Source organism: Serinus canaria, chromosome 5 (genome assembly GCF_022539315.1).
Source record: "Serinus canaria isolate serCan28SL12 chromosome 5, serCan2020, whole genome shotgun sequence".
In the NCBI taxonomy this organism is placed as follows: domain Eukaryota; kingdom Metazoa; phylum Chordata; class Aves; order Passeriformes; family Fringillidae; genus Serinus; species Serinus canaria.
In genome coordinates this window covers 45865229-45889484 of record NC_066319.1, presented here as the reverse complement: position 1 = coordinate 45889484, position 24256 = coordinate 45865229, and the positions used below count along the sequence as shown (strand labels likewise).

At 40.7% G+C, this 24256-nt stretch overlaps 1 protein-coding gene across 3 annotated transcripts in view; it reads left to right on the top strand.

Annotated features, from left to right (window-relative positions):
* Nucleotides 1-15365, top strand: part of CCDC88C (coiled-coil domain containing 88C) — a 96083-nt gene extending 80718 nt beyond the window's left edge. The window contains exons 22-31 of one of the 3 annotated variants that reach the window (XM_018907305.3): nt 1295-1481; nt 1715-1860; nt 3043-3132; nt 3908-4149; nt 8076-8258; nt 8679-8747; nt 9521-9589; nt 10358-10659; nt 11621-11836; nt 13044-15365. In XM_018907305.3, coding sequence (XP_018762850.2) covers nt 1295-1481; nt 1715-1860; nt 3043-3132; nt 3908-4149; nt 8076-8258; nt 8679-8747; nt 9521-9589; nt 10358-10659; nt 11621-11836; nt 13044-14045 — 2506 coding nt within the window. In that variant the 3' untranslated portion in view covers nt 14046-15365. Of the gene's footprint in view, nt 1-1294; nt 1482-1714; nt 1861-3042; nt 3133-3907; nt 4150-8075; nt 8259-8678; nt 8748-9520; nt 9590-10357; nt 10660-10876; nt 11837-13043 lie in introns of those variants that run through there. The other 2 variants (XM_009101810.4, XM_030239985.2) reach the window with 2 other exon arrangements.
* The last annotated feature ends 8891 nt before the right edge of the window (nt 15366-24256 follow it).

The window sequence follows — 24256 nt, the reverse complement described above, 5'->3', positions numbered from 1 at the left end:
ATTAAAAGTTAATTATGCAAAACATGGACGTGTTTTATTAGCTCTGAAATACCTTCATATAATGTGTCTGTTCTTTTTTCTCTATTTTGTATTTGTTGATTTGGTAATTTTTTACTTTATTTTTACTTTTACTTTACTTTTGGTAATTTTTACAATACTGTTAATTGGTGCTTCAGACCTGGGACCTTTGCTCATACAAAATAAACTTCCACATGTGGTTGATTCAGTTCAAAAGCATTTTCTGCAGTGAATTGTTTCCAAGCACTTGCCTTTAGGCAGAACTACAAATGCCTAAGCCCCCAAATTATACTGGCTTTTTTCCCCTTGAGGAGCACTGGTTTGTGGTTTTTACACAATATGATTTTAGCTCTAGGAGTTACCATTGTTTATTTTCTGCTGCCCAGAGAAAATTGCCATTCCTGTTATTAAAAGCAGTCTCAGAGACTCTTGATCAGTGGGTAACTGTTAACTTAGAACAGAGCCCCTTTTGAGAGCCACACCCAAAGTCCTCCCTGTAGCCTTGTTCATACTACAAAGGTGTTCTGAGAATCTCTTTAGTACAAATAGGAGCCAATGTCAGGTTGAATCACATTTGAAAATCACATTTTAAGTTGAGCCACAATTGTTCAAGTGTACTTGGGAACAGTACAGGGCTCTCAAGAGGTTTTCTCAAGTTTGCTGTTCCTAATTTATTTTCTTAGGGACAAAGATGTTGCATAACGTTGATTGCAGAGAGAGAGAGGCTGGCAGAGAGCCAGGCTTATCTGTTAGCAGATACAGAATTTAATCTGTTGATTTAGTTATTTAAAGTTATGCCTTCATGATTTGTAGACATTTTTAGATTTACCTAAAAGTGTAAAAGAATGCCACAGTATCTTCTTAGAACACCACAGTGTTTGACACTTCACGACATTTAAATGCTTATATTTCATGCATCAGGATAAAAAAAATAGCATGTGAATTTTCTTTACTTGTGCCAAATAGAGCTGTCTTTATATCCCAATGCTCTTAAATACATTGTGCCTCAGAAATTTGTGGTATGTTTCTTACATAATGAAGAAATAGCATTTTTATTTTTCATGTATTTTCCTTTCAGTTATTTTGTAAATTTGAACTTTTTTGTAATGTTACCACTACTTCTTCAGATTTTATTAAATGCTTAGAATAAAAAATGTCCTTAGGAATTACTCTTTGGAACTATGATTTAGTGAGAGCTGCAGACTGATGGTGTGGTCTTTGAATGTGAGGTCATTTCTGTGAAGTGTCCTTCATAGGCTGTCTTCTTCCTGTTTAGGGTGAATTTCTTGCACAGCCAACTAAAGGCAGAGTATGAAGGGCTCCATTCACACACTAAAGAGCTGAAAACTTCCTTGAACAACTCTCAGCTGGAGTTGAATCGCTGGCAAGCTCGCTATGATGAGCTGAAAGAACAGCACCAATCCATGGATATCTCTCTGACCAAGCTGGATAACCACTGTGAGGTGAGTAGCTGTGTATACCCAGCTACTGCTGCTTTTGGGTTAGAGAGCTGCCATACATGGTGTGAAGCTTTGGACAGGCTGTACATAGAAGGTCAGACTGTGTAACAACACCCCCATATAGTCTGAAGTGTATAGTTTTTATTTTAGGTTGCCATGCTATTGTGTTATCTTGACTATGGTGCACTCCTGGGAAGCCAGATGAAGAGGAAAGATTAATTTGTCTTGTTTAATAGCTCCTGTCCCGTCTAAAGGGAAATCTGGAAGAAGAAAACCATCATCTCCTGAGTCAGATTCAGATGCTGAGCCAGCAGAATCAGATGTTGTTGGAGCAGAACATGGAGAGCAAGGAGCAGTATCATGAAGAGCAGAAACAGTACATGTAAGATAAAAGAGATTTGAATTGTGAAACCTTAAGTAATCTAGACAAATACAAAATACAAATAATCTATCAGGACTAGAAGAGCAGGCAGTGGAATGATAGGTCTTCTTGATATCTATTGGAAAAGGGGATGTTTGGTAGGAGATAAGAATAATGGAAGAGAGCACAAAATGTTTCCACATTGCCTTACTGCAAAGGGTTGCTCACAAAACACCTGGGCAAACACAGCTCTTTTCAAATAATACAGATGAACCCATGTGGAAAATACAGCTAGCAAAGATGGAAAGCTAAACCCAGTGGTACTTCTCAAAGAAGAGGAGGCTAGGAAAGAGTTTTAAGGTTGTGGAAAACAGCCAAGTTGCAACAAAAATATAGTCTTATGAGAGTTATTTTGTATTTAGGTTCCTGAAGAATAGCAAATATTCTTGCTTTTTTCATTTGCATTTCAAGAAATACCTGCTCTGATGTTGTTTTTAAGGATACAGACATCAACATACATTGCTGTGTCCTTCATGCCCAGGTTGGCACGTTGAAGTGAGATATCCTATTTAAAGATGCTGTGTGTTTACAAAGAATCCTGTTTTCACTGCAGTGAATTTCCCTTGTAGGTGTGAAAGAAGGAAGAAAAATGTTCTTATCCCAAGAATTTTAGTTTAAGCATATTGGGATGATGTGGGAGTTACTGAGTTGAGTTTTATAGCAGTACTGCCTTATGTGGTTGAAGTGTTAGAAATTGTTTGCTGAAATAGGTTGAATACAGTTCAGATGTTCTCTGATCTGTTTATCCTGGTGTCTGACTGGTCTATGATGGAGATATACTTGCCTTACTACTTGAATGAAAATAGGATTTGCCAACTTTCCTGTGTAGGTTAACAAAATAATCGGTAAGAGCCACAGTTAGTCTTAACACCCACCAAACAAAATCTGAGATATTGGTTAGCAATCTTGCACTACCATCTACTGTTGTTTTTTCACCTTTCATGGTTTATTGCACAAAAATCACCCATCAGCATGGTTGGTAGGCTTTTGCATTTGCTCTCTCCACACAGACTGTGAATCCTGAAGGTTCAGGATAGGAAGATATTTCAGTCTCTTTCTTCTCTTGGTGGCTTTTGGTCTTCAGTTTTTTGACTATGCCTAATTTCATACAGATGACTCAGAATATGCTTTCCCTCCTCACAGTGATAAATTGAATGCCTTAAGAAGACATAAGGAAAAACTTGAAGAGAAGATAATGGACCAGTACAAGTTCTATGATCCTGCTCCAAAAAAGTAAGTTCCTCATGGATTCAGTTCTGCTGTACAGATCAATGAAGGCAAGAAAGGGCTTTCCATAACTGGGTATAACAGAAACTTCACCTGAAGTAAGGGTGGTGTTGTCTCCACTTGTGTCTTCCCTCTTACTCTGCAAAATATTCCCTGAAGCAGCAGGTTGTGCTAATGTAGAGTACAGGGCCTCATGTGGGACCCTCTGTATGAATACAAGAATCTGAACCTCCCAAAATAATTGGGAAAGAACCACTTTGCTCCCAGTATGGTGACTAAGCAGCACTAGGAGCTTTCAGAGCTGCTCTTTCAAAGCAAGGGATAACGAGTCTGTTGGAGAGAAGGACTTTAAAATTATACTAAAAACAACAAAAAAGAGCCAAATTAATTCCACTGTACATAGTTCTGACTGATAACCTTAGCAAAGAAGCTTCAAAGCAGCTTTCATTTTTCTTCCTCAGTGTGTTCCTGTAGTGGAGTTTGTCACACTGTAAGAATGTCTTATGTGGCCCATATGTGTAGTTTAGATTTCTAGCAGAGGGAACAGTTGTCTTTCTCACATTTCTTATGCTGAAGAAATATTTCTGTAAAAGCAAATTTGACTTCACTAGGGAAATGGATCTCAAGTGCTGTGAAATTCATGGTGCATTTCTTGAACCAATTTGTGATAGTAAACAAAAAATGTAGGATGGCTTGATGTCTTTAGCACAGCTGTAAACTTCTTTGGGGAGTATTTCTTGTAGCATTTTCTGAATTCCATTCACAAAACCTGCTTTATCAGGAAAAACCCCTGGATTGGAGCCAGAGCCTTAGTCAAATTTATCAAGCCAAAGAAGGAGACTCCAAGGGAGCGGTTGAAACCAGCAGCAGAAAGCTCCACATGGCATTCTGAATCCCCAGAGATGGTAAACTCTCCATCTGCTTCCCAAAAATTGAAGCATCAACACGAGGCTCAGGATAATACCTCTCAAGGATCAAATCCTGTGGAAGAGAGAGAGAGCCCTGGGTGTTCTTCAAACAAAGGTAAGGAATCCCCAACCTAAATTCATGAGCTGAAATTTTTTTTAGAAGATTTAATATATAGGATATATTAATGCCCAGTCACATTATATTTTATGTCCTTTTTTGTTTGTTTTAGGGTTTTTTAGTGTTCTTTTGTTTGGTTGGTTTTGGGTTTGTTTGGTTGGATATTTTTTTAGTACAATAGAAGTTTTAGTATACATAAAACCCTAAGCTAGAAATTTGAGTAAACTCTAGAAGATAATAGGTTTGTTTTTGTTTTAGTTTGCTTTCTTCCTTTTATCTGCTACTTCTCCCTTCAGCCTCTGTTTGCCCAGATGTATTGCATAATGCATTGTTACTGAATAAATTGGTGCTAACACTTCATTTACTGGGGTTTTGCAGCAAAGCATTTAAAGCTGGATTATGGAATAGTGTGTGGTTCAGGCTTTGAGGCGTATGAGCTGGCTGACAGCCACTGCCAGCAGGTGGTGCACGTGCAGAACAAATAACCCATTTATTGTAAATAACCAGTTTATCATAATGTGGTGATTTTGGAGACAATACCATATTTTGATTTAGAATCAATCTAGGAAATATTTTAATTTATAAAATGATGAAATTATTTTTTTGACACTAAGGAATATGTAAGGAAGATGGAATGATTTTCTGTTAAGTTAGTTTATACATTAAATCAGGTGTTCCTAATTATGGGAAATTTAAAAGTTTCTCAAAAGAAATACTCTTCGCCCTTATTAAAGGTAATATATTATGTCCCAGGCTCTGTTTATTCCATTGAGATAATTCTGTCAGCTTCTATATGTAGATTGTTATACTCTAGGAATACTTTCCAAGAAGCAATTTTGAAATTGATATTTGAATAATAATTCCTGTCTTCCAATTGTGGGGGGGTGGGAAACAGAAGGGGAGTAGCTGAGAAAAGAACTCTTATTATAAACTACTGCAAGTACCTGTCTGTCCAGAGGTTTTGTTTTGATTAGGTAAAACCCTTTCTCTGCTCTAATTCTTTGAGGTCATTTATTCACTTAAAGTAAAAAGAGATGTTTTATGGAATAAGATCATCCATATGATTCCAGGTGTTTAACATGCATCCCAAGTTCAGCATGGGAAGTTGAGCTTGGGTTGCCACAGAACAAGGCCCTTGTAGAGTGCCAGAGACAACAGAAGGTCTTTGGGGCTTCATTCATTTTGATGTTTCGTGAACCACACTTGAGTGGAGATGAGGCTCACCTCTCCTAGGTACTAAAGCCTAGGAGACATCTAGGAAATTTGGGTGTGTTATCACTGAGTAACATTAATTTTATATTATAAAGCAAAAATATTTTGAATGATCTAACAATAATTTCTTAGTGGACTTGCTTAAATATTGTGTCTATGTGTTAATCTATGCCTTAATCTGAGTCAGATTAGATGTGTTTAGCTATGCATTCATCAGTCCTCCATTATAGGTGTTGGTCATTGTTTTACCCTTTTCTGTTTTTACTGGTTGTGTAGTCTTTAATCTGTTAAGACATTTTAAGTTTTATTTATAAGGCTTTTTTTTTTTACTTTTTTTTTCTTCTTCTTTTTGGGATACCTGGGTGATAACAATTTAGCTGCACAGCGCAAAAAGATTGCCTTTTTGAGAAGCAAAAGCAAGGATAAAGAAAAGTCTCCTAAGTCTCCATCGAATCATCAGTCTTTCCCTAATCGGCTCCGGTTCTGGGCTTCTTCCGACATCCCATCCTCTCCTAATGAAATTCTTTCTTTCCCGGAACTGGGAGTTTTCTAACACCTTCTCTGTAACATTTATCTTCATTTATTTCTGACAAATATTAAAAAAAAATTTTAAAAAAACCTCACATGCCATAAAAGAACACACACATTGATAGAGACACTCAGCACGTCTATACAATACTCTAAATACAAGCAAAGATTAGTGAACATGGACTTAATTTTTCCTGTAGAAGATGAATCACTATTGCACACTGTGGATCATTTCTTCAATGCAGCACACTTTAGGGGACCTCATGGCATACAGTTTGCGTATGTATATTGGCTGTGGTGCATGTTGTCAGTAAGTGAAGTTGCTATTTGCTTCAGTATTTCCTTGCAGTCATTTACTTGCATTGTGTCCAGTTAAAGTGTTGAACTGATTTGCTGTTGCTATGCTTTCTACAGTGTGGTAGTCCTACTAAAATAAAAATACAGTCTCAAGAGCCAGAGATTTTTCCAATAGTCTGTGCTACTAAACTATTTCAAAAAGGAAGGTTTTATAACACCTTTTTCTGCTTTTAAGTAGTCTTGCTTTGAATGGAAGATACTGGAAAAATTATTCTCAGCCAAGTGTCTTGATGCTCACATTCAGACCTGATATTTAGCAAGGTTTTGTACTTCTAATTAAGGAAGTTCATCTTGAATTGAGCTGACACTTCAGTTCCTTCTGCTTCAATTTCAACAGATTTTTTGGAAGAAGAATGTAGATTTGTTCTCTTAAGGCTGGGAATAACCTTCATTAATCCATTGCCCAGAATTCTTGTTGCCTAATCTTCATGACCTTGTGGCTTCTGAAATGAATGTGCAGGTCCAGTCCCCACCTGTTAGAGAATTGGATGCAGCACGGGCAGTGTGCTACTGGGGGCTCAGCAAAGGCCAAAAGATCTTGTTTCCCTTCTCACTCTGAGAACTGTCCCCAGTGGCACAATCATGGACTCTGGCAGAACAGCCTGGTTTTTGTTGCCATCTGGGGATTTGTGGAGAGTGTTAGTCTCCGGGGCAATTAATACTTTTTACATCCATGGAAGGTGTTAGGTGTATCTACGAAGTCAATTAGAAATAGAGCTTTGCGTTTGAAGCTTTAGGCACTAGTTGCCCCTGCAGGCGTGGCATATGTTTCAATTCTGAGTGCAAGTGCTGGCCCAGTCTGTAGAGCCCATGCAGACCTAGGGAGGAAATACTGTTCCTGAATGAAGTCAGCTTCCAGGGGCCACCTAAGATGACAGCGCATTGGTCCATTTCTCTAATACAACTTCACAGCTCCTCTGTGCTTTGAACTGTCTGTCCATTGTCTCTGCAAGTTGTTTATTTTGACTGCTGCACTCTGCTGCATTTTCAACATTTAGTTTCTGTTACTTAATCGAGTCTTCTGTAGAAATATATAAAGTCTAGAATCCTGCATCTCATTAGGTGTGTTTTCAGCAGTAAATTGTTTAAATTTTGTTCTGTGTGTGCCTTAAAGCATTGCATTGACGTTACAAGAAATTAATTAACATGCTTCATCAGTAGAAAATAATTTTTCAGATTCTTAATCTAAATAATATTCTAGCAGACATTGTTTGTTATTCTCCTGCTAAGATCCCAGGAACTCCACTCAAAAATCATTGCACCAGGACATCGTAAGAGCAGAGTTTCAGCCTTGTAAAGACTGAGCTCTTATCCACAGCAAAGATATAAACCTGAAAGCGGTTAGCTTAGTGCACAGATCATGATAGATAATTTTCAAATCAGCATTATTTTTCTTTGAGTAAGAGCATGACTACTGTCACTCTTTCCCTATTCTATTTTATTACTTCAGTAAGTTCTTATAAAATGCACCTACGAGGAATAATGTTATGGGAATTTCACACCTCACTTATCTTTTCTGGATTCATGTCTTTGCTCCTTTTCTTCCTCCTTTCACAGTAATTGTTGCATGTATAATATCAACCCTCCCACTGGCACTAAGCAGCCCTTGTCACTCCCACACTTTACAGAGAGCACACATGATTGACAAGCTGGTGGCAGAAATTTCCTATCCGCTATTGCACTGTTTATGGAAAAGCTTGCCAAATTAGCGCCTCTGTTGTGCAGTTTCTTTGTGCCTGTTTGTCATGTTTGTATAGGCAGATAAATACAAATCCCCTAATGCTATTTTTCATTGAGTCTTATTCATTTACTTTTCTCCCCACCAGTGCTAATGGACCTAAAGCAAAAAAGGAATTCCCATCACGGAGGCAGCAATGATAATGCTGAAATCTCAGCAGACTCTGCAACAAAAGCCAGCTGTGTGGAAATGGGTCCCAGGACTTACTCAACCTCAGCCATTCACGTGCACACTTCCACCCCCATCTCCCGGCTCCAGAGCAGGCCAAAAGGTGGGTGTGCATTTGATACAGCAGCTGGTAATGCCAGGCAGGCTGCTTCACAGTTCCTGCAAGGCTTCTAGTGCCATTGGAGTGCAAGAGCAGAGCACTGATATTTTTACTCCTACTTTATCGTCTGAATGGTTTAATTGATGAGGTGTGGGGTTTACTCACTCATGTAGTGTCATCAACTTGGCAGAGCGTATTTGAGTGTCAGTTCTTCAGTGGTTCCCTACCCCATGCTTAGAAGATGGGCCTATAAAACCCTATGGATCACCTCAGTCTTCTACACTGCTAGAATGTGTTGGAGACAGACCTGAAGGATTAAGTGTTCAATTGGCCTTTTAAGTTCTATGTATTGGCCTTTTAAGTTCTAAAAGGCCAATTGATTCTGTGTTCAATTGGCCTTTTAAGTTCTATGTTCTTTTCCAGGCTATAATTCAGAAGATAATCTGTGTGAACAGTCCCCAGAGGTGGAGTTTGCAAGCACCAGACGGCACGGTAAGCTTGTAGCATGTGTGAGTGCTCTAAACATCTGCATTAAGACTTGTTTCATTGCATCCACATGAGCTGTCCCAGAGTGGTTTAGTTGCATTTATATTACAGAAGGAGATGTAGTAATTCAGCACCATTTTGGGAATGGGATTCTAACTGCTTCTGGTTTTCTGTTGAAGCTTTCAATGCATATTTTGCCAAAATGAATTTTCAAAACAATGCTGGCATTGAGGCAAGTTGCTTTCCACCACCAACAGACCTTTTAATGCATGTCCTACAGATTAGTCGTTGATTTTTCTGGAGAATGTTTAATTCCTTCCTTAAGGGAGTGAATCAGCAGTAAGAGAAATTTGGTGTGGGGCTTGTGGATGCACAGTGGGAACGCTGTTGAAGCAGCAGCAGTGCCTGCTTAGAGACTGCAGAAAACTGAATTTGCAAGCTGGCCACCAGCTCCTTCCAAAGAAAACTGAAAAAGAGACAGCAACTTACTGTTGAACTTTTTCAGTATCTGCATTACTTTATAGTTACTGTAAAAACCCAAAACGTATTTCTTTGTGCAAAAAATGAGATAAACAAGATGGATCCTAAACAACTTGAAAAATGAAAATGTTTTCTACTCTGTCCAGATTTTGGCATCCTGTGCGAATTATGTTGTTAATGTTTTCTAACTGATTTAGTTGCACAGGTCCTATTTTCAGAAGAGAGACTGTAGCCAAGTCTTTTAGAGAATCAGAGGAACTTAAGATCTGTTTGTTCAATGTTTGATTTGTGTTTTTCAGTGTCCAGGCCAAACAGTTTAGAGAGCAGTAGGAACGCTTCCAGCAGTAGTTCACCTCTCAATTTGAAAGGTAAAGCTTTTACAGCTGAGTTGTCACAAATAGGAAGTGAAATTCCATGAAACTGTGTGTAAAATGCCATTTTCCTTCCAATTAATTTTGAAGACTTGTTTTGAAATGGTAGTGATTATGCAATCTGGACATGGCTGTCTTGGGAATCAAAACTGCTGGCAAGAAGTGCTTTACCGAGATTGATTCTGGCAAGGGGTGGCTTTTAAGGCAGACAGTCGAGTTTTGCTTCAGTCTGACTGGCATCGTATTGTGGGAAATATCAGGCCACTCTCAGACTCTCTACAACAAGAGATCTCTGTGGTTCTTACTCTGCACACAGCTTGTGTATGGAATCAGTGTGCTCTGAAGATTTGCTTTTGCAAATTGTGCATCCTTGAAGGATGCCAAGAGACCTGATACTGTGGAACAATCTGCTTTCTGCTTTTCCACTGTCAGGTTCTAACTCTCAGATCACACAGCCAAGACTGAGAGATTGTTCAGTGACACACAGGTTGTAAAGAGGCACCCCAATATTATCTTACTAAAATAAGGCTTATTAGCCCCAATGCTATTTTTATTCTTTGGTGAAGTAATTGTGCTTGTTTAAGGTGCTGTAAGATATTTAGTAGTCCTGATTTTTCAAAGCTCTGTAGGGAAAAAAAATGAAGATAAAAAATGCCACCCAATCTGTGTGGAAACAGCCCTGGATGATAAATTCCCACCTGAGTGTGAAATCTACTGAAATTATGTCAGAGCATTGTCATTAATGGTATTTATGCTTCTCCTCAGGTTCCTTAGACCATATCCATGGTAGGACTGAGAGCCTCAGCAGTGAAGATATGGTGCCAAGCAGAGAGGCACCAGTCTTGCTCCGAGATATGTATTCTCTTCATTCTTCTGCTGCTTTCTTAAGCCCTGGCAGCAGGCATGAGTCCTCCTCCCACAGGAATGGTTTGATGTCCTGTGATATACCTCAGAGGAGCAATCCATCCCATTCTCACACAGGCAGGCAGCGATCTGCCTCGCCTGGCAGTGAGATGGTAACTTTGGAAGAGTTCTTGGAAGAGAGCAACAGGCTGTCTCTACCAAGTGTAAGTAAATAGAGCTAGAGAGCCCATTTCAGATGTCAAAAAACTGTTTAAAGCTGATTTAGGAGGATGAGGGCATAGGGAAACAGAGAAAGACAAGATGATCCTTGTTCATATACTCAAGTACTGTCAAATCTTGTAAAACAAATGAGAGAGTTTCAATAACTAAGGTAAAATTAGCTTTCATATAGCACTCTGCTAATTTATTTTTGTTTATCAGCTTTGGCAAGTCAGATAATTCACTGCAAGTACTGTGTATTGGACTGCTGAGGCTTTTTGCTAGCAAATAATTGTGGTCAAGGTTTCGTATCATCAGCTCCAGGTATCTTTATTTATAAACTGGTAAGTTTTCTGTGTAATTTTCAGCTGCTAAATCTATAATTAGGAATGAAACCTAAAATAATTTTCAGCTAAAGTGCAAAATATGCAGTTGTTAAAACCGTCTCATAATCTGAAAATATCATTGTGTTTGAGAAAGGCTCTTCTTGCAGAGGGAAGTTTTTGATACTTTCACCATGTTTGTGTGTTGACTGACACTGCCCTGTTGGTTCAGTGACTGCAAGAATATGTCACTCATTGAAGTGCTTTTTTCAGGAACTAAATGTTTGTTTTCAAGATGGCATTTGTCTTTCACTGCTCAGACATGCTGTACAATAGTGAGGCAGTGCACTATTGAACAGGTTAATGTCTTAAAACCAGTTAATTGATAGTGTAAGTAAATGGAGATTTCTGTTTTATGAATGCCTTGGTAAAAGTATTGAAATCAGCAGAGCTGTGCCATTTTGTGGCATCAGTAAATTCTGGTCCTTGAATTTTTACAGTAATGTTGAAATATACCTCCTACTCCCTCATTACCCTGAGTACAATTCTTAGCATTGAGATGTTTAAAATTATTACTTTTGTATGTCTGTAACTACCTGACCATGTCCATTTTCATTCTTTCTGTCATCCTGTTCCTTTTCAGCATCGGCGCAGTTTAAATGAGAGTGAAATGATTTCATTACACCAATTTCTGTTAGAAGCTGATGCACTGTATCCCTCTTGCTACTCCCTATGTCCTTCCATTCATCAGGAACATTCGCAGTCACTCGAATCGGTCCTCAGTGTTTCATATCCCAGCAGCATGAGGCACAGAACAGGCAGGGGAAATAGGAGATCTGCTTCATTCTATATCCCCAGGGTATCCATTGTTCTTATTACGAAGGCAACAGCTCCTGACTTACCACAGCTTTTGCTAGCATATTAATACCTATAGAAGCATACTGTAACTGCTAGTTGTTACTTTAAAGGCTGCCAGATCACTTGCATTAATTGCTGATAAAGTATTTGCAGCGTTTGTTTGAACACATGTGTTTTCGGAGGACTCGTCATTCTGTAATGCTAATGTCCGTAACAGCTGTTTAAATAAAGTTAAAAATAACCTTAACACTTTAACACTTAGTTGAGCTTAGAAATTTTCACACTGTACTATTGCCATTGATGGTGTTTGCTTGTGGAAAATGAGGTTTTTGACTGGAAGAAATACTTGGAACACTAGTGAAATGAGCGTATTAAGCTTTAAACATGCTCCCTAGAGAAGAGTAAAGAAGTAAATTTCATGAGCTTGTTTAGCATTGTTGTTTGTAATGACAGCATGTCCCTTAACTGTTCTGAGCATGTCTTTTACTAATAGTACAATGGCAGCTGATCAAACATCACCATTTTTGGATTGCATGGACCATCCCCATAAAATACTCACTGTGTATTTTCTTTTACTGCCAGGTTAATTGTCCGACTTGAAATTTCCAAGTTCATTGTAGGCAAACAAGTTTTGTAATGATTTTTGTACATTTCATTGTATTGTACATGCAGCTCTTAGCAACCATAGTATATTGAATGGGAGAGGTGAAGGGAATCAATGAAGAAGGAATGACATTTTTTGTAATGCTAGCACATCTCCCCAAGGTATTAACTTCTGTTACATTCCTGAAGTTACAGTAGAGAGTTATCCAGATGAACTGTATTCTGGATTATGACAGATATATTCAATATCATTGATACAAATGTCTGATGTCATCAATATGATATTGATATTAAAGTGACAGTGGCTGATGTGAAAGGAAGCAAAAGAGCTGCTGTCCAGGTTGCAACCAAAATTATTTTAAAATTATGACAATTAACCTGGCAAGCAAGGTTGTCACAGTCTAATTACAATAAGCACATTATTCCTTGAGTTGGATTTATACCCATTTTAAACATTCATCTCTTCTGTTTCCACTATGTAAAATCTGTTATTGTGTTTGGTTTAAATTAAGTGGGAAGGAAGATTTTGTGAATACAGAGTTCTGCATGATTCTTTAAACAAAATGTGTTGTCTTTAATGTGACGTGCATATTTTCTCACACCAGGACACCTCCACAAACAGAGATGACTTGCTTGGCGATTATTTTAGGAAAGCAAATGAGCCTTCAGCTACTGGAAACTTGCTGGTTCAGCCATCCAGAAAGGAGGCTGCTAAGATGCCCACTAGTCTTGTTGCTCCAACTGTGAAGATGGCCGTGCCTGGTGAAGAAGGAAGAACGTCTAAGCCTGACAATTACATGAAGCCAAACCTCAGACAAGTTGAACCTGATGCTCTGGCAAACCCCCAGGGGTCCCTTAAGCTTCCTCACCCGGCACAGCACCAGTCTGCCAGCGGGGTGCGGCAGATGGCACAGCCTCAGCAGCCTGGAACCGTGAGCAGGAGGAGTACATCACTGAACAGGGCATTCAGCTTGGCCTCTGCAGACCTGCTCAGGGCTGCTGGCCCAGAGGCCTACAGGCAGGAGAGCCCTCAGAAGTCAGGAGCAGAGCTGCATGGGGGCAAGGACACTGTCTGCCAGAGCACCAGGGCTTCTGTGCCAATGAGCTCCCAGGCACCCTTAAGAGAGAGGCCGCAGTCCGCAAAGGTGGCAGGTTCCGTGCAAGGTGCCGATTCCCGCAGTCGGCAGCTTGAAGCGAGGCGCCTTTCCCTGGTCCCACCAAAAGATGAGAGGCCACTCTCCTTCCATCAGTTCTCTGCCTCACCCACTGCATCCACCAGCAGTCTGAATGTCCAGCAGCAAGAGTGTGTGAACGCTGGGCAGCTCTACTCCTCTGCATCCCATACTCCCTCAAAAGTCAAACCCAAGTCAGCACCTCGTACTGAGGAGGCCCCTGCCAGAGCTGTTTGCAGCAGCACTGAGGCAAATACTTCCCCAGGACAAGGCCAGGGTGATGCCCTACTTACCAAGTGCCAGGGTAAGCTGTTGGAAAGCAGCTCTGGGGCTGTAGAGGAGCCTGTGAGAAGAAGCAGCTCCAACAGCACTCCTGGGTCTCCTGACCCCCAGGGGGATCAGCAGACTGTTTGGTATGAGTATGGCTGTGTGTAAGCCACAGGTGTAGCTGTAATATGTGTGTTTGGTATGGCTGATGTCCAGGTACCATTTATCTAGACACTGTCAGGTCTTAAAAGGCATCACCTGTAGGTTGCTCTGAATTTTCTCTGGGTACTGTTTCCTAGTTGGACAAAGTGTGATAAAGAAAATCAAGTAGCAAAATCCCAGTCCTTCTGACACTGTTGTGCCTAAAACAAAGTGGAAGCCTGACCTAATCTCACAGCAAGCTTGGCACCTGTTTTTCACAGGTTCTGAGCATTCCCCAGTCCAGCAGAAGCTTAGCAGGGTCCCCTGTCATTGCTGCACTGTGCACCCATTCTGCATGCATTAAAGAAATGTTTCACAGGTCCTGTGTGTGCTAAACTCAGCCCAACCATCAGTAAATATCCATACTGAAAAGGTCATGTGAAAGCCAAACTTCTCCCACAAAGACAGAAGCAAATGCTTGACTTAAATAGCATAGAGATGAAGAGCAAAACTGTGTGGCTTTAGCCGTGGAGCTGGTAAAATCTATTTTTCTAGCCACAGACTCATCTTGTAGAAGGTATTGTATAGACTTCAAGGGTCATATCTCAACCTTTCCCACTTGGGCTGTGTAAACACAGAAGCCAGCATAATTACCCCACTGCCTTCACTATAGCTGCAGCTCAGTGGATCCCTGACTGCAGAGTGGTGCTGCCTTTTGAAACTTGTTTTATCTTTTATACAAACACTGGAACTAATGCAGCCTTTCAGGGGAGGTGCCATTTCAATTGCAAAGGTGGCATCTCGTGTACAAAAGTGTCTTGTAAGTATGTATATAAGAAGCTCAAGTACTGTATAAGAATGCTGTGTAAATTGTATTATTACATTCTTGTGTGCATGACAGCCCACATCCTGTGTGGGCTTTTGTCTCTTAGAAATCCTTGTTTGTCTCCAAGAACTTTTCTGGGTATAGAAAGCAAAATAATTTTGTACACATGTGAAAGAAATATACTTTAAAAAAATCTATTTATGTGCAAAGAAGTTCTTTGTATGTTTCTGTCCAGACTGTCATCAGCTGCTTATGTATATATGATCAAATGTGTATCTTTAATTCCATGTTTGTAAAGCTGTTCTTCTTGCAATAGACTAAATCCTTAAACAAAATACTTGTTTTGCTGGTTCTGATTTAATTTAGTAAAAGATAAAACTGATTCATTTGATGTTTTTGTTGCCTAATATGTAGCAATACCATTCTGAAAACTACAAAATTGTTTATAATAAAGATTTAAGTAAAATAGATTGATGTTCTACTTTTTGTCCTTGGAAAAATAAAAACCCCCAAAAACGTGATTCACAGTGCTGGAGATCTGTCTGCAACAGCTCTGCACAAGCCTCAGTATTGATTTTCATGTCTATGTGGTGAAGTTGTATTTGTTTTTGTAATATAAAAGGTGTACCAGAAGTCTTGCTGTTTAATTGAAACCTTCTCACTGAAGACTACAGAATGGTTGAACATGCAAAAATAAGTGACTTACAATTCACTCTATAATTGGTCTGTTTGATTTTTGTTTCTCCAACCACTTCAGACAAGGGCAAACATGTTGTCATTTTGGACCAAGCTTGCATCTTATACAATCTGGTTTGTACTTAACTCTCAGGATGCCTTATGAAAGTGAGAAATTATTCATCTTTCAACATGGAGAGAATGGCAAAAAACCCTTTCTGCCTTCTCTTGTTTTAATTGTGAACTATAGTTTTGCAACAAATTTAAAATTAATGTGTGCTATATGTCAATTTTAGAACATAGTGAATGTTTTTAGTAAACTGACATTCTTCTTCCATAAATTTTATCTCAAAATGGATTCTTGGCCAGACCACTAAAGGTTTGAGACTGGTGTTCCCCCTTGTTTCAGCTCCTTTTTGGAGGACACCTGGAGGCTGGGGCTGCTGAGGAAGTGATCTGTGACTTGTTAGTTACTGTAGATCTGCTTTTGCTAGGAATACCTGCCCAGTGGCACACCTTAGTTGACAGTTTCTGAGTTATTTACAATTCTTTATCTTCTCAGTTCTAGTGAGCTTGAATTAAAAAGTACCGAGTACATTTGCAGTGCCATTCAGACGTGGGATAATTCTAAATACAGAGGTTCTATCATGGAACAGCTGTTGTGAAGCACACAGTGCTGTCTGTGGCCCTCGGGCCTGTCTGGGGATGTTAAGGGAGGTTTTGGTAGAGGTGCCTGCCCTGCCGTGGCAGGTGCGGTGATTTTGCCACCTGCTCGGTTCGTCGGTGCTGAGCTGTTCCGGGCCGTGCCCCAGCCGGGTCGGAGTGGGCCGGGCGGGAAGGGAAGGGCCGGGCCTGCCCTCAGCTCCAGGGCTGCTGCGCCTCGGCCTCCTCAGGCGCCCGGAGCCAGCGGTGGCTTAAAACGCGCTTTGTGCCTCAGGGGCAGAAAGCGATTGTGTTTAGAGAGACACAGACTCCCGGGTTTGTGCAGGTGGAGGTGCCGTGAGGTGGCGGAAACTGTGGGGGAGGTGTTCCTGGGAGGGTGAAGGATGGCGCGGAGCTGCCCGACCCTTGCTCGCAGCGGTTTCAGTGCAGCGGGTGCGGCCGGGCCCGGCTGCGGGAGGGGCACAGCGAGCTGCGGCCACAGCCGCCGCCGCGGCCTCTGGGACACCGGGGAAAGGGGATCTCCCGGCGCCACAGCCTTCGGCACACTGTCTTTGCTGATATTTCCTGACAGGAGGGAAGGGTGTGCTCTCTGAAGGTTGCTAATTGTGTGCTAAGTGCTGCTGCGAGTGGTTCTGGATTCAGCTCTTCAAGCGTTCAGTGGCTCGCTAATTCTCGAGATGGAGTTTTTATTAAAGGACGGGTTTCGAGGGGATCCATCCCGAGGAGGCAGCTGAGCCGGCAGCACTTTTCCAAGAAAGCCGAAGGGCTGTGACTGTGGGCTCAGCCGCTGAAGTCAGTGAAGCTGTTTGACTCAAGGAAACAAATGACGGTGTGCGTTTGAATTGAAATAAATGGCTGCTGTGGGAATAGGTGCCGGGGCTGCGTGCTCTGCAGTGACAGAGAAGGTCCTTTGCCAAAAAGCTGAGGTCACTTACACTGGTAGCGTGCCACCGAAACCTTTTTCCCGTTAGATATTCTTCCGCTGTTCTCGGACTTAGGACCTGATTGTGAAGTGAGCAGACCTTTCCTGATTTCAGTTAATTGAGTTCATAGGTTAAAACCACCAGAAGAAGAATTTGATAAAATAGAATTTAATTTTTTCTTTCTATAATGAAGAAAGTTCTAAGTGTTAATGATACTGTAAAAATCAGCATGTGGTCAGAAATTATTTCTGATTGTCCAGACATTTGGGAACATACTAGCTCAGCTACAGGTAAATGACTTTAACACAGAACATGGAAGACATTTACACAGAAATTGTTAGTTCATGTGAAAGGATTACAGCCTGGATATTAAATTGATGTACAAAGAACAACAAATTTAATTTCTTTTTCTGGTTGAACATGAACCCAGCTGTCCAGAGAGCATTTGATTATGGATTTGCATTTTTTGGTGAAGGGGGAAATGGAGTGTGGAATCAGTTGTAGATTCCACCAAAAAAGTTTGTCCTAAAATTTGCTTCCCTGCCCATCACAATCATGGAATATCAGATCCCAACAGCACTGAAAATGTTCAAGACAAGGTGGAAAATTTGGGAATATTTTTACAAATCACCAGTACCAGGCAGAATTAACCCGATGTAACAGTGCAGAGTGAGATAATTCAGTTACTGGAAATAACAAATGAAGTTATTGTTTTGAAGGGCTGCTAGACTGGAGAATTAAACTGGGCTGTGAAGGTCTTTGTTGAAGGCTGGTGCTGGAGGCTGCCGTATGAACTAGGAGAGAATGGCATCAAGTGGTAAAGGGTGAAAAAAATTATGATTTAATAGAGTACTGACAGGAGTTTAAAGTTACTGGGAGAAGCTATGGCAAGTTTTGCAAAACAAAATGGTCTTTTTCCAGCTACAAGGATTTTTATTGAAAGTATGAAGAGAACAGTAGGAAATAAAGGGCTGCTGTTCAATAGCTTCTCCAGTAGGAAAGTCCTTAAAAGGCTAACCTGTGTCCTAGAGACAGAAATGTGAGTTGGTGAAGTGTGGCAGAAAGCTGAGGTTAGTTCAGATTTGAAGGATTTTGAAGAATCCCATTAGAGTAACATGGATGAGTAAGGGGCCCCAGTGGAAGAGTACTTGTGCCTCTCTCAGCTGAAACATGGAAGAGACAGTTTATTTATTGACTCTTGGGGGGGGTTAGGATGTCATGGTAGGGAAGCAAAACTGGTTTTCTCCTGGGAACAGGACTATGAAAATGTGGTTATTCCACAGAAACTAGGAATGTAAAACATGTCCAAAACATAACACAGAATGCCATGGAAACTGTCAGCTCATCATTCCCAGATGTTCTAATCAGTTGTAGTTAAAATACTTGAACATTTTTATCCAAAGATTATCATAACTGAGGATTATGTGGCTCTGGTGGTGAGACCGTGCCAAAGTGTGTGATGTGTGTGTTGCATACCAGAATGAAAAAGAGCAGCAGATCTGAGCATTGACAGATCTCAGATCCTGTGAAAAGCTGAATGCATGAGGGAAACCAAAAGCAGCCCAGCTCCCTCTGCAGTGAGTGACCCCCTGTGATTTATCTGAAACTCTGCTAAAGGAGAGAGTGCATAGGAAAGGGAAAATGAAGCTGTTTGTGAGATTTGTTGCACCAGGCTCTAATGAAATGAAATAGATTAATAGAATATCATAGTGTTATAATGATTTTGATTTATCATATAAGAGAGCTTAACAGCCTCTGCTTTGAGAAAACATCATCAGATAAAAGTATAAAATTTTCCTGCTTCCTCTCCAACATCATGTGTTGACTGCCTTTGGATTCCACACTTGAACAGAAAGCACCCCCTTTTCACAAGTCAAAGATCAGCTCATTTTTGCAGTTGTTGAGTGGTCTGGAAGTGCAAGATGCACTAATGGCAAGAAAAGTACCGTTTTTGTTTGGGAACATGCTGCTAAGGAAGAACATGAGAGTTTGAGAAGGATATTCCAGATGGAGAAGCACAACTTGCCAGTGGACTGCTGAGGCATCTCTAGAGACTTGCATTGGAGGGAAGAGGGAGTTTTCTGCAAGAAGTGGAAAAGTATGTCTGAAGAACTGAGGTGAGTGTTTCACAGGGCTACTGCTGTGATTGTTTTACTATTTGGCAGGGTATTTTGGAGGTTATGTGATTTGGAAACCTATGTCCTCTTTCTCTAACCAAAATTATCCCATTCTTGTTAAACCCATGAAACATTTCTTCCTTGCACCTTTGCAAGATAATTTTTTTCTCTAATCATGCAAAACATGGCTTGCATTTGTGTGCACTATGAGCCTACAAAATACCTAATCTACAGATAAGTGTGTTTTAGAGCTGCTGAGGATGTTCAGCTGCAGTATTTCAGCCTTCTACAGGATGGAAAACTCCCAATCAGTTTGAGTGGGCCCCTGCAGGACCCATATAGCTATTTATAAGTGAAAGTAAAAGAAATCATGCAAATCAGGAAAATTTATGTGAAGGAAAAATCTTGTGACCTTTTTTTACCCCTGCAATCCTCTGAACAAGGACTGCTTTCTCACTGATTGTAAAAGCCTGTCAGAGTTCAAGGAGCATCTGAATGATACTCATGTGACTGAGTGTTAGATAGTCCTGCAAGGAGCAGGGAATTGGACTCAATTCCTTATGAGTCTCTTCCAATCCAGTATATTCTGTGATTCTGTGAAAAGGCAGATAGAGAAAACAGAGAGGCACAAACTGTACAGGATAGACCTTGTGTCAGTTTAGTTGGGATTTAACTAAAATTAAGCTTAAGTTGGTAACCTTAAATTATCTCAGTCTCTTGAGCTTGCTCACAGCATTTTTGGTCCTTCAGTAAATGATGTATGGCAGAATTTAGGAAGTGTATTAAGAGCATCGTGTAAGCAGGACTGTGCAGTTTATGTACTCTGTTTCCATCATGCCTCCCAGCTTTTTGAGACAGTTGGTCCTTCTCCATGCAGAGTAGCTTTAGATCAGTTGGAGCACAAAAAGTTTAAAGCAGCATCCAGTGAGGGAACCATTGTGTGCACTCCAGAGCGCAGCTTTGGTACCTTCAGTGGCAGGAGGATCCCTCTGCTATTGCTGTTTTGTCTCGTGTTTCTACACAGTGGCATCTTGCTTCTGGATAGCTGAGGCTTAGATGAGGTGGGGTTATGTATGTTTGATGGGGAACAGTATATTTTTAGTGTTTTGGTGTGCTCTTAAAAGTTCTTCTTCCAACAACCACCACATGGTGTGCTGGTAGAAAATTGTTTGCATCAAGTGTTTGAAGGAACCTTCTTGCTAGGTCCTGTCCTACAGTTCAGATAGTGCAACCAGTTACAATCTGGCCAATTCCAGCAAATTTCCTTCCTTTGTGACTTCTTGCCAGCACTAGACATCTTTCTGTTCTTCACCCCAGAGTATTATCTTTATTCTCTGTGGGAAATAGCCAACACTTAAAAACACTCATAGAATGATACATTTAAGAAGATCCATGTCACTGTTTGCATATTGAGGCAATATTGTTTCTATTTAGTCTTCAGTATTTTCAACAGTACAAGTTTCCACATCATTTTCATTGTTTTAGAATTTCCTTCCTTGCTTATTTTGGCTTCTTTGATTGAAAAAAACTTGGAATTCCTGAAGCCCAGTTCTGTTACCTACACTTAGCTCCCATGAACACAGATCCTTTTCCTTGTTTATTTAATCAGCCATATCAATGGTAACACAGTCCCATTTGGCAGATCCTGAATTCCCACCCTGCTCTATATGAACATGTGCTTGTTCTCTCCTTATGTAATCAGGCAAATCAATGAAAACAGATACCAACAAGGCTTTATTGTATCAAATTTCATCCACATGAATTTTTATAAGTAAAATCAGAAGAAATGTTCCTTTCACATGTTAAACTCTCAGGTTATATCTGTTTCACAGGATTTATCTGGAAAAGGACCATATGCTTAGAATGGAATCTAAAACTGAATGTGAGAAGGTAAGCAAAAAGTGAACAGTGACTCCTGTCTGTTGTTTTTAGCATGATGTCTGTAGCAGTGTTTCATGGCAAACACCATTATCTGAGGAACTATGAACATTCATACCTTGATAGAAGATTGGGGACTATTTTGTCCTGGAAGTACTGGTTGAAGGGCATTTAGGCCCCACTTCCTCACTGCATTGGGGCACTGGTGTATGGACTACCTTATGACTACAATTCATCTCAAGCTAAAATTCCCACATCCATGTTAATAGGGGGAAGAGGAGCAGCACAGGAGATGAAGCCCACATGGCTGTCCCTCTTGATGAACTCCACTTACCTGTGACCAGCCTTCTTTTCCATAGTTGAATGGAAGTTCATGCATACGTTTATAGTGTACCAACACATCCAAAATCATCCAGGGGTCCTTGAAACCAAAGCCTGTGTCTCTAGGGGCACCATAACTGGGGAAGAATTAATTCAGTCTTCTGTAGATAACAAGAGCAGAGGTATTTTAGTCTGGATTCTGGAGCAGCTGTAATGCCTACCAATAATTTCACTGCCCTTGACGCCGAGATTTTGAAAAAACTTTTTTATTCATTCTGATAATCTTGGCATAGAAATTTCTACATTCTCCACTTCCTTTGTGTCTGCATCTGTGCTGTTGAGTCTTGCCAACAGAAACAGGCAGACCTCCTGGATAGCTGTGGGATGCTCATACCACCTCACTCTTCCCTCCTCTATAAGAGTGAGGCATTTCTGCCTTTATAGGCAAAGGGAAGAACTGGGTGCTTGCAGCTGTACCACAGAGCACTCTAGGACAGGCCAGCTGATCCTCTACAGGCCCTTAATCCTCTGCAGATGATGACTGGTAATCCACATGTAGCCACCATACTTGGTATTACTTGGTTGTCAAGTTCACCCCTATCAGCCCATTTCTAGTGTGCAAAATGAAGTCTCTGTCTCTCTGTCTCTTTGCAGTCTAGGTGCAAAAGATTGTTAAATTGCATTTTCAGTGTAAATGGAACATGTAGAGAGGCATATGTTACCTGGCAAAAAACCCCAACCCTGTGGGAATGGCTTGCTGTCCCTGTCTAGCTTATTGAGTCCTTGCTGCCCTTCCAGGTTTCTGCCTCTACTGAGGTGGGCAAAAGTAGGACATTTTGAGTGCTTTTGAATTTAAATTTTGAAGGAGCTTGGAAAACACCAGCATAGTGAGGACAGAGAGGATTTCCTGCTGGTCACATGTTCCTGTGAACAACCTGTTGCCCTTCTAACTTGAGGGAAAGGTTAAAAATAACACATGGTACAGAGCAGATGGGAACAGGAGCAGAAGCAAAGGAAAATAGCAGAAGAACAGCTGGATAAAGCAAGATGCCTGGCTGCAGTGAAACCTCTGAAACAAGTGACGTGTTCTGTTGCACAGCCACCCTGCCAGACAGTGTAAAAGCTGCCCAGCAGTGATTCTAGGGTGGCACCAGGAAGAGCATTAGCAAGTTACTTGTAGAAAATGGGAATGTCTCTGTGGCTTGTCACTGCAAAAGAGAGAAGGTACTTGTTTTCCTCTTTTCCTCACCAAAATGGGTGCTTGAAAGGATTTAAATCAAATTTCATCAGAAAGTTGACCCTCATAGGCAAGGCATAGATCAGGTACTTGGAATCAAGGCTGACACTGCCAGAAAGGGCCTCTGCTGGAATGTGCTTAAAGAGGGATGCTGATGACTGGAAATGAGACCAGTGTGGGTGAGCAGAGGCCTGGAAAACATGATCTACAAAAAACACTGGAAAAGTGGGGTTGCTTAATCTGCAAAAATCTAAGAGGGACAGCATGATTAATCCTCAGACATTTAAATGATTGCTACTGAGAAAGGTAGCAATAGTCTGTTTTCATGTACATTCACAGAAGGGCAATAAAAAGATAAATTAATTGGAAACATGGAAGGAAAATATTTTTATATTACTGCAAGCTTCTTAAGAGCAGCCCTGGCCATGGAATGGAGACATTGCAAGAGGCAAGGCAGAATCTTCCTTAATGGCAATTTAAGAGAATCTAAAGCACTAGAGGAGCTAGTCTATCTTTCCTCAATGGATAAGGAAATGGTCTAGATTACCTCCTTCCTGCTGCATTTGCTGCATTTCCGTGGCATCTGTGGCATTTATAACACCAGTTTAGCTCCATTCTTTTTGAATCTAGCTGCTTCTGGTTTTGACATACACAAGCCAGGAGCAATTCAGTTCAACAGTGTTACTTAATCATCACATGCATTAAAATGATTTGACCAAAGTGAGTGAAAAGCTAGAATTGCTACTTGCAGCGAGTAATAGCTGTTTGTCAGCTTTAATAACTACTGTATAATTCATGGACATAAAAGGCTACAAAAAATGTTATTTCTTTTCATTTTGAGAATGTTAAATATTGCCAACATGCTGTGGCTGTGTGTGATGGAGGTGGCAACACATGGCTCTGCCTCCTTGGAAGTGATGAGGGCAGACAGCCCAAGCCCCTAAATCCCATTATTTTAGTTACCTGCTTTTCAGCATCTGCATGCTGAGACAAAGAAAATAGAATGTCTGGATGAAAAAGAAACAAACCCAGGATTTTTCTGGAGTTCATTTTCCTCTATAATTTTCTGAGAGGGAGATTTGTGGAAGTCATTGTTTCTGGTCCACTTGCAAGGTGTAATTTACCAGCTGCATGGGTGAGGTGCTGCCTTTTAGCCTGCTCTGATAGACCTGTATTGTGTCTGATGAGCAAGGTCCAGGCTTGGCAATACCCAGTGCTTTCTGGATAATCTGTCCATCTGTATCCAGCATTGGTGTAACACATCTTTGGGCATGTACACATATCAGCATGACAAGACAACTGCAGCCTGGACCCTGCAGAAGATGGAATTCTTTCCCTGCAGCCACCAGTGAGAACTGGGTACCACATGATCTCTGCCCTAGACAGTCTCTCAGGGAAGGCAAGTAGCCCAGTATAATGCCCCATTGCTTTTTACTGAAGAACAGTGCACATACTTCTAAGGAAGTTACTGCATTTCATTTTCTTAATACCATGTTTTATAAGTTCTTCAATAAAAGTGTTGCAGTATCCAAGGGCACATAATTTTGGATTAAGAGGTATTGAAACAAATGTTTTTATTTCCCTTCCTTAAGGTCCCA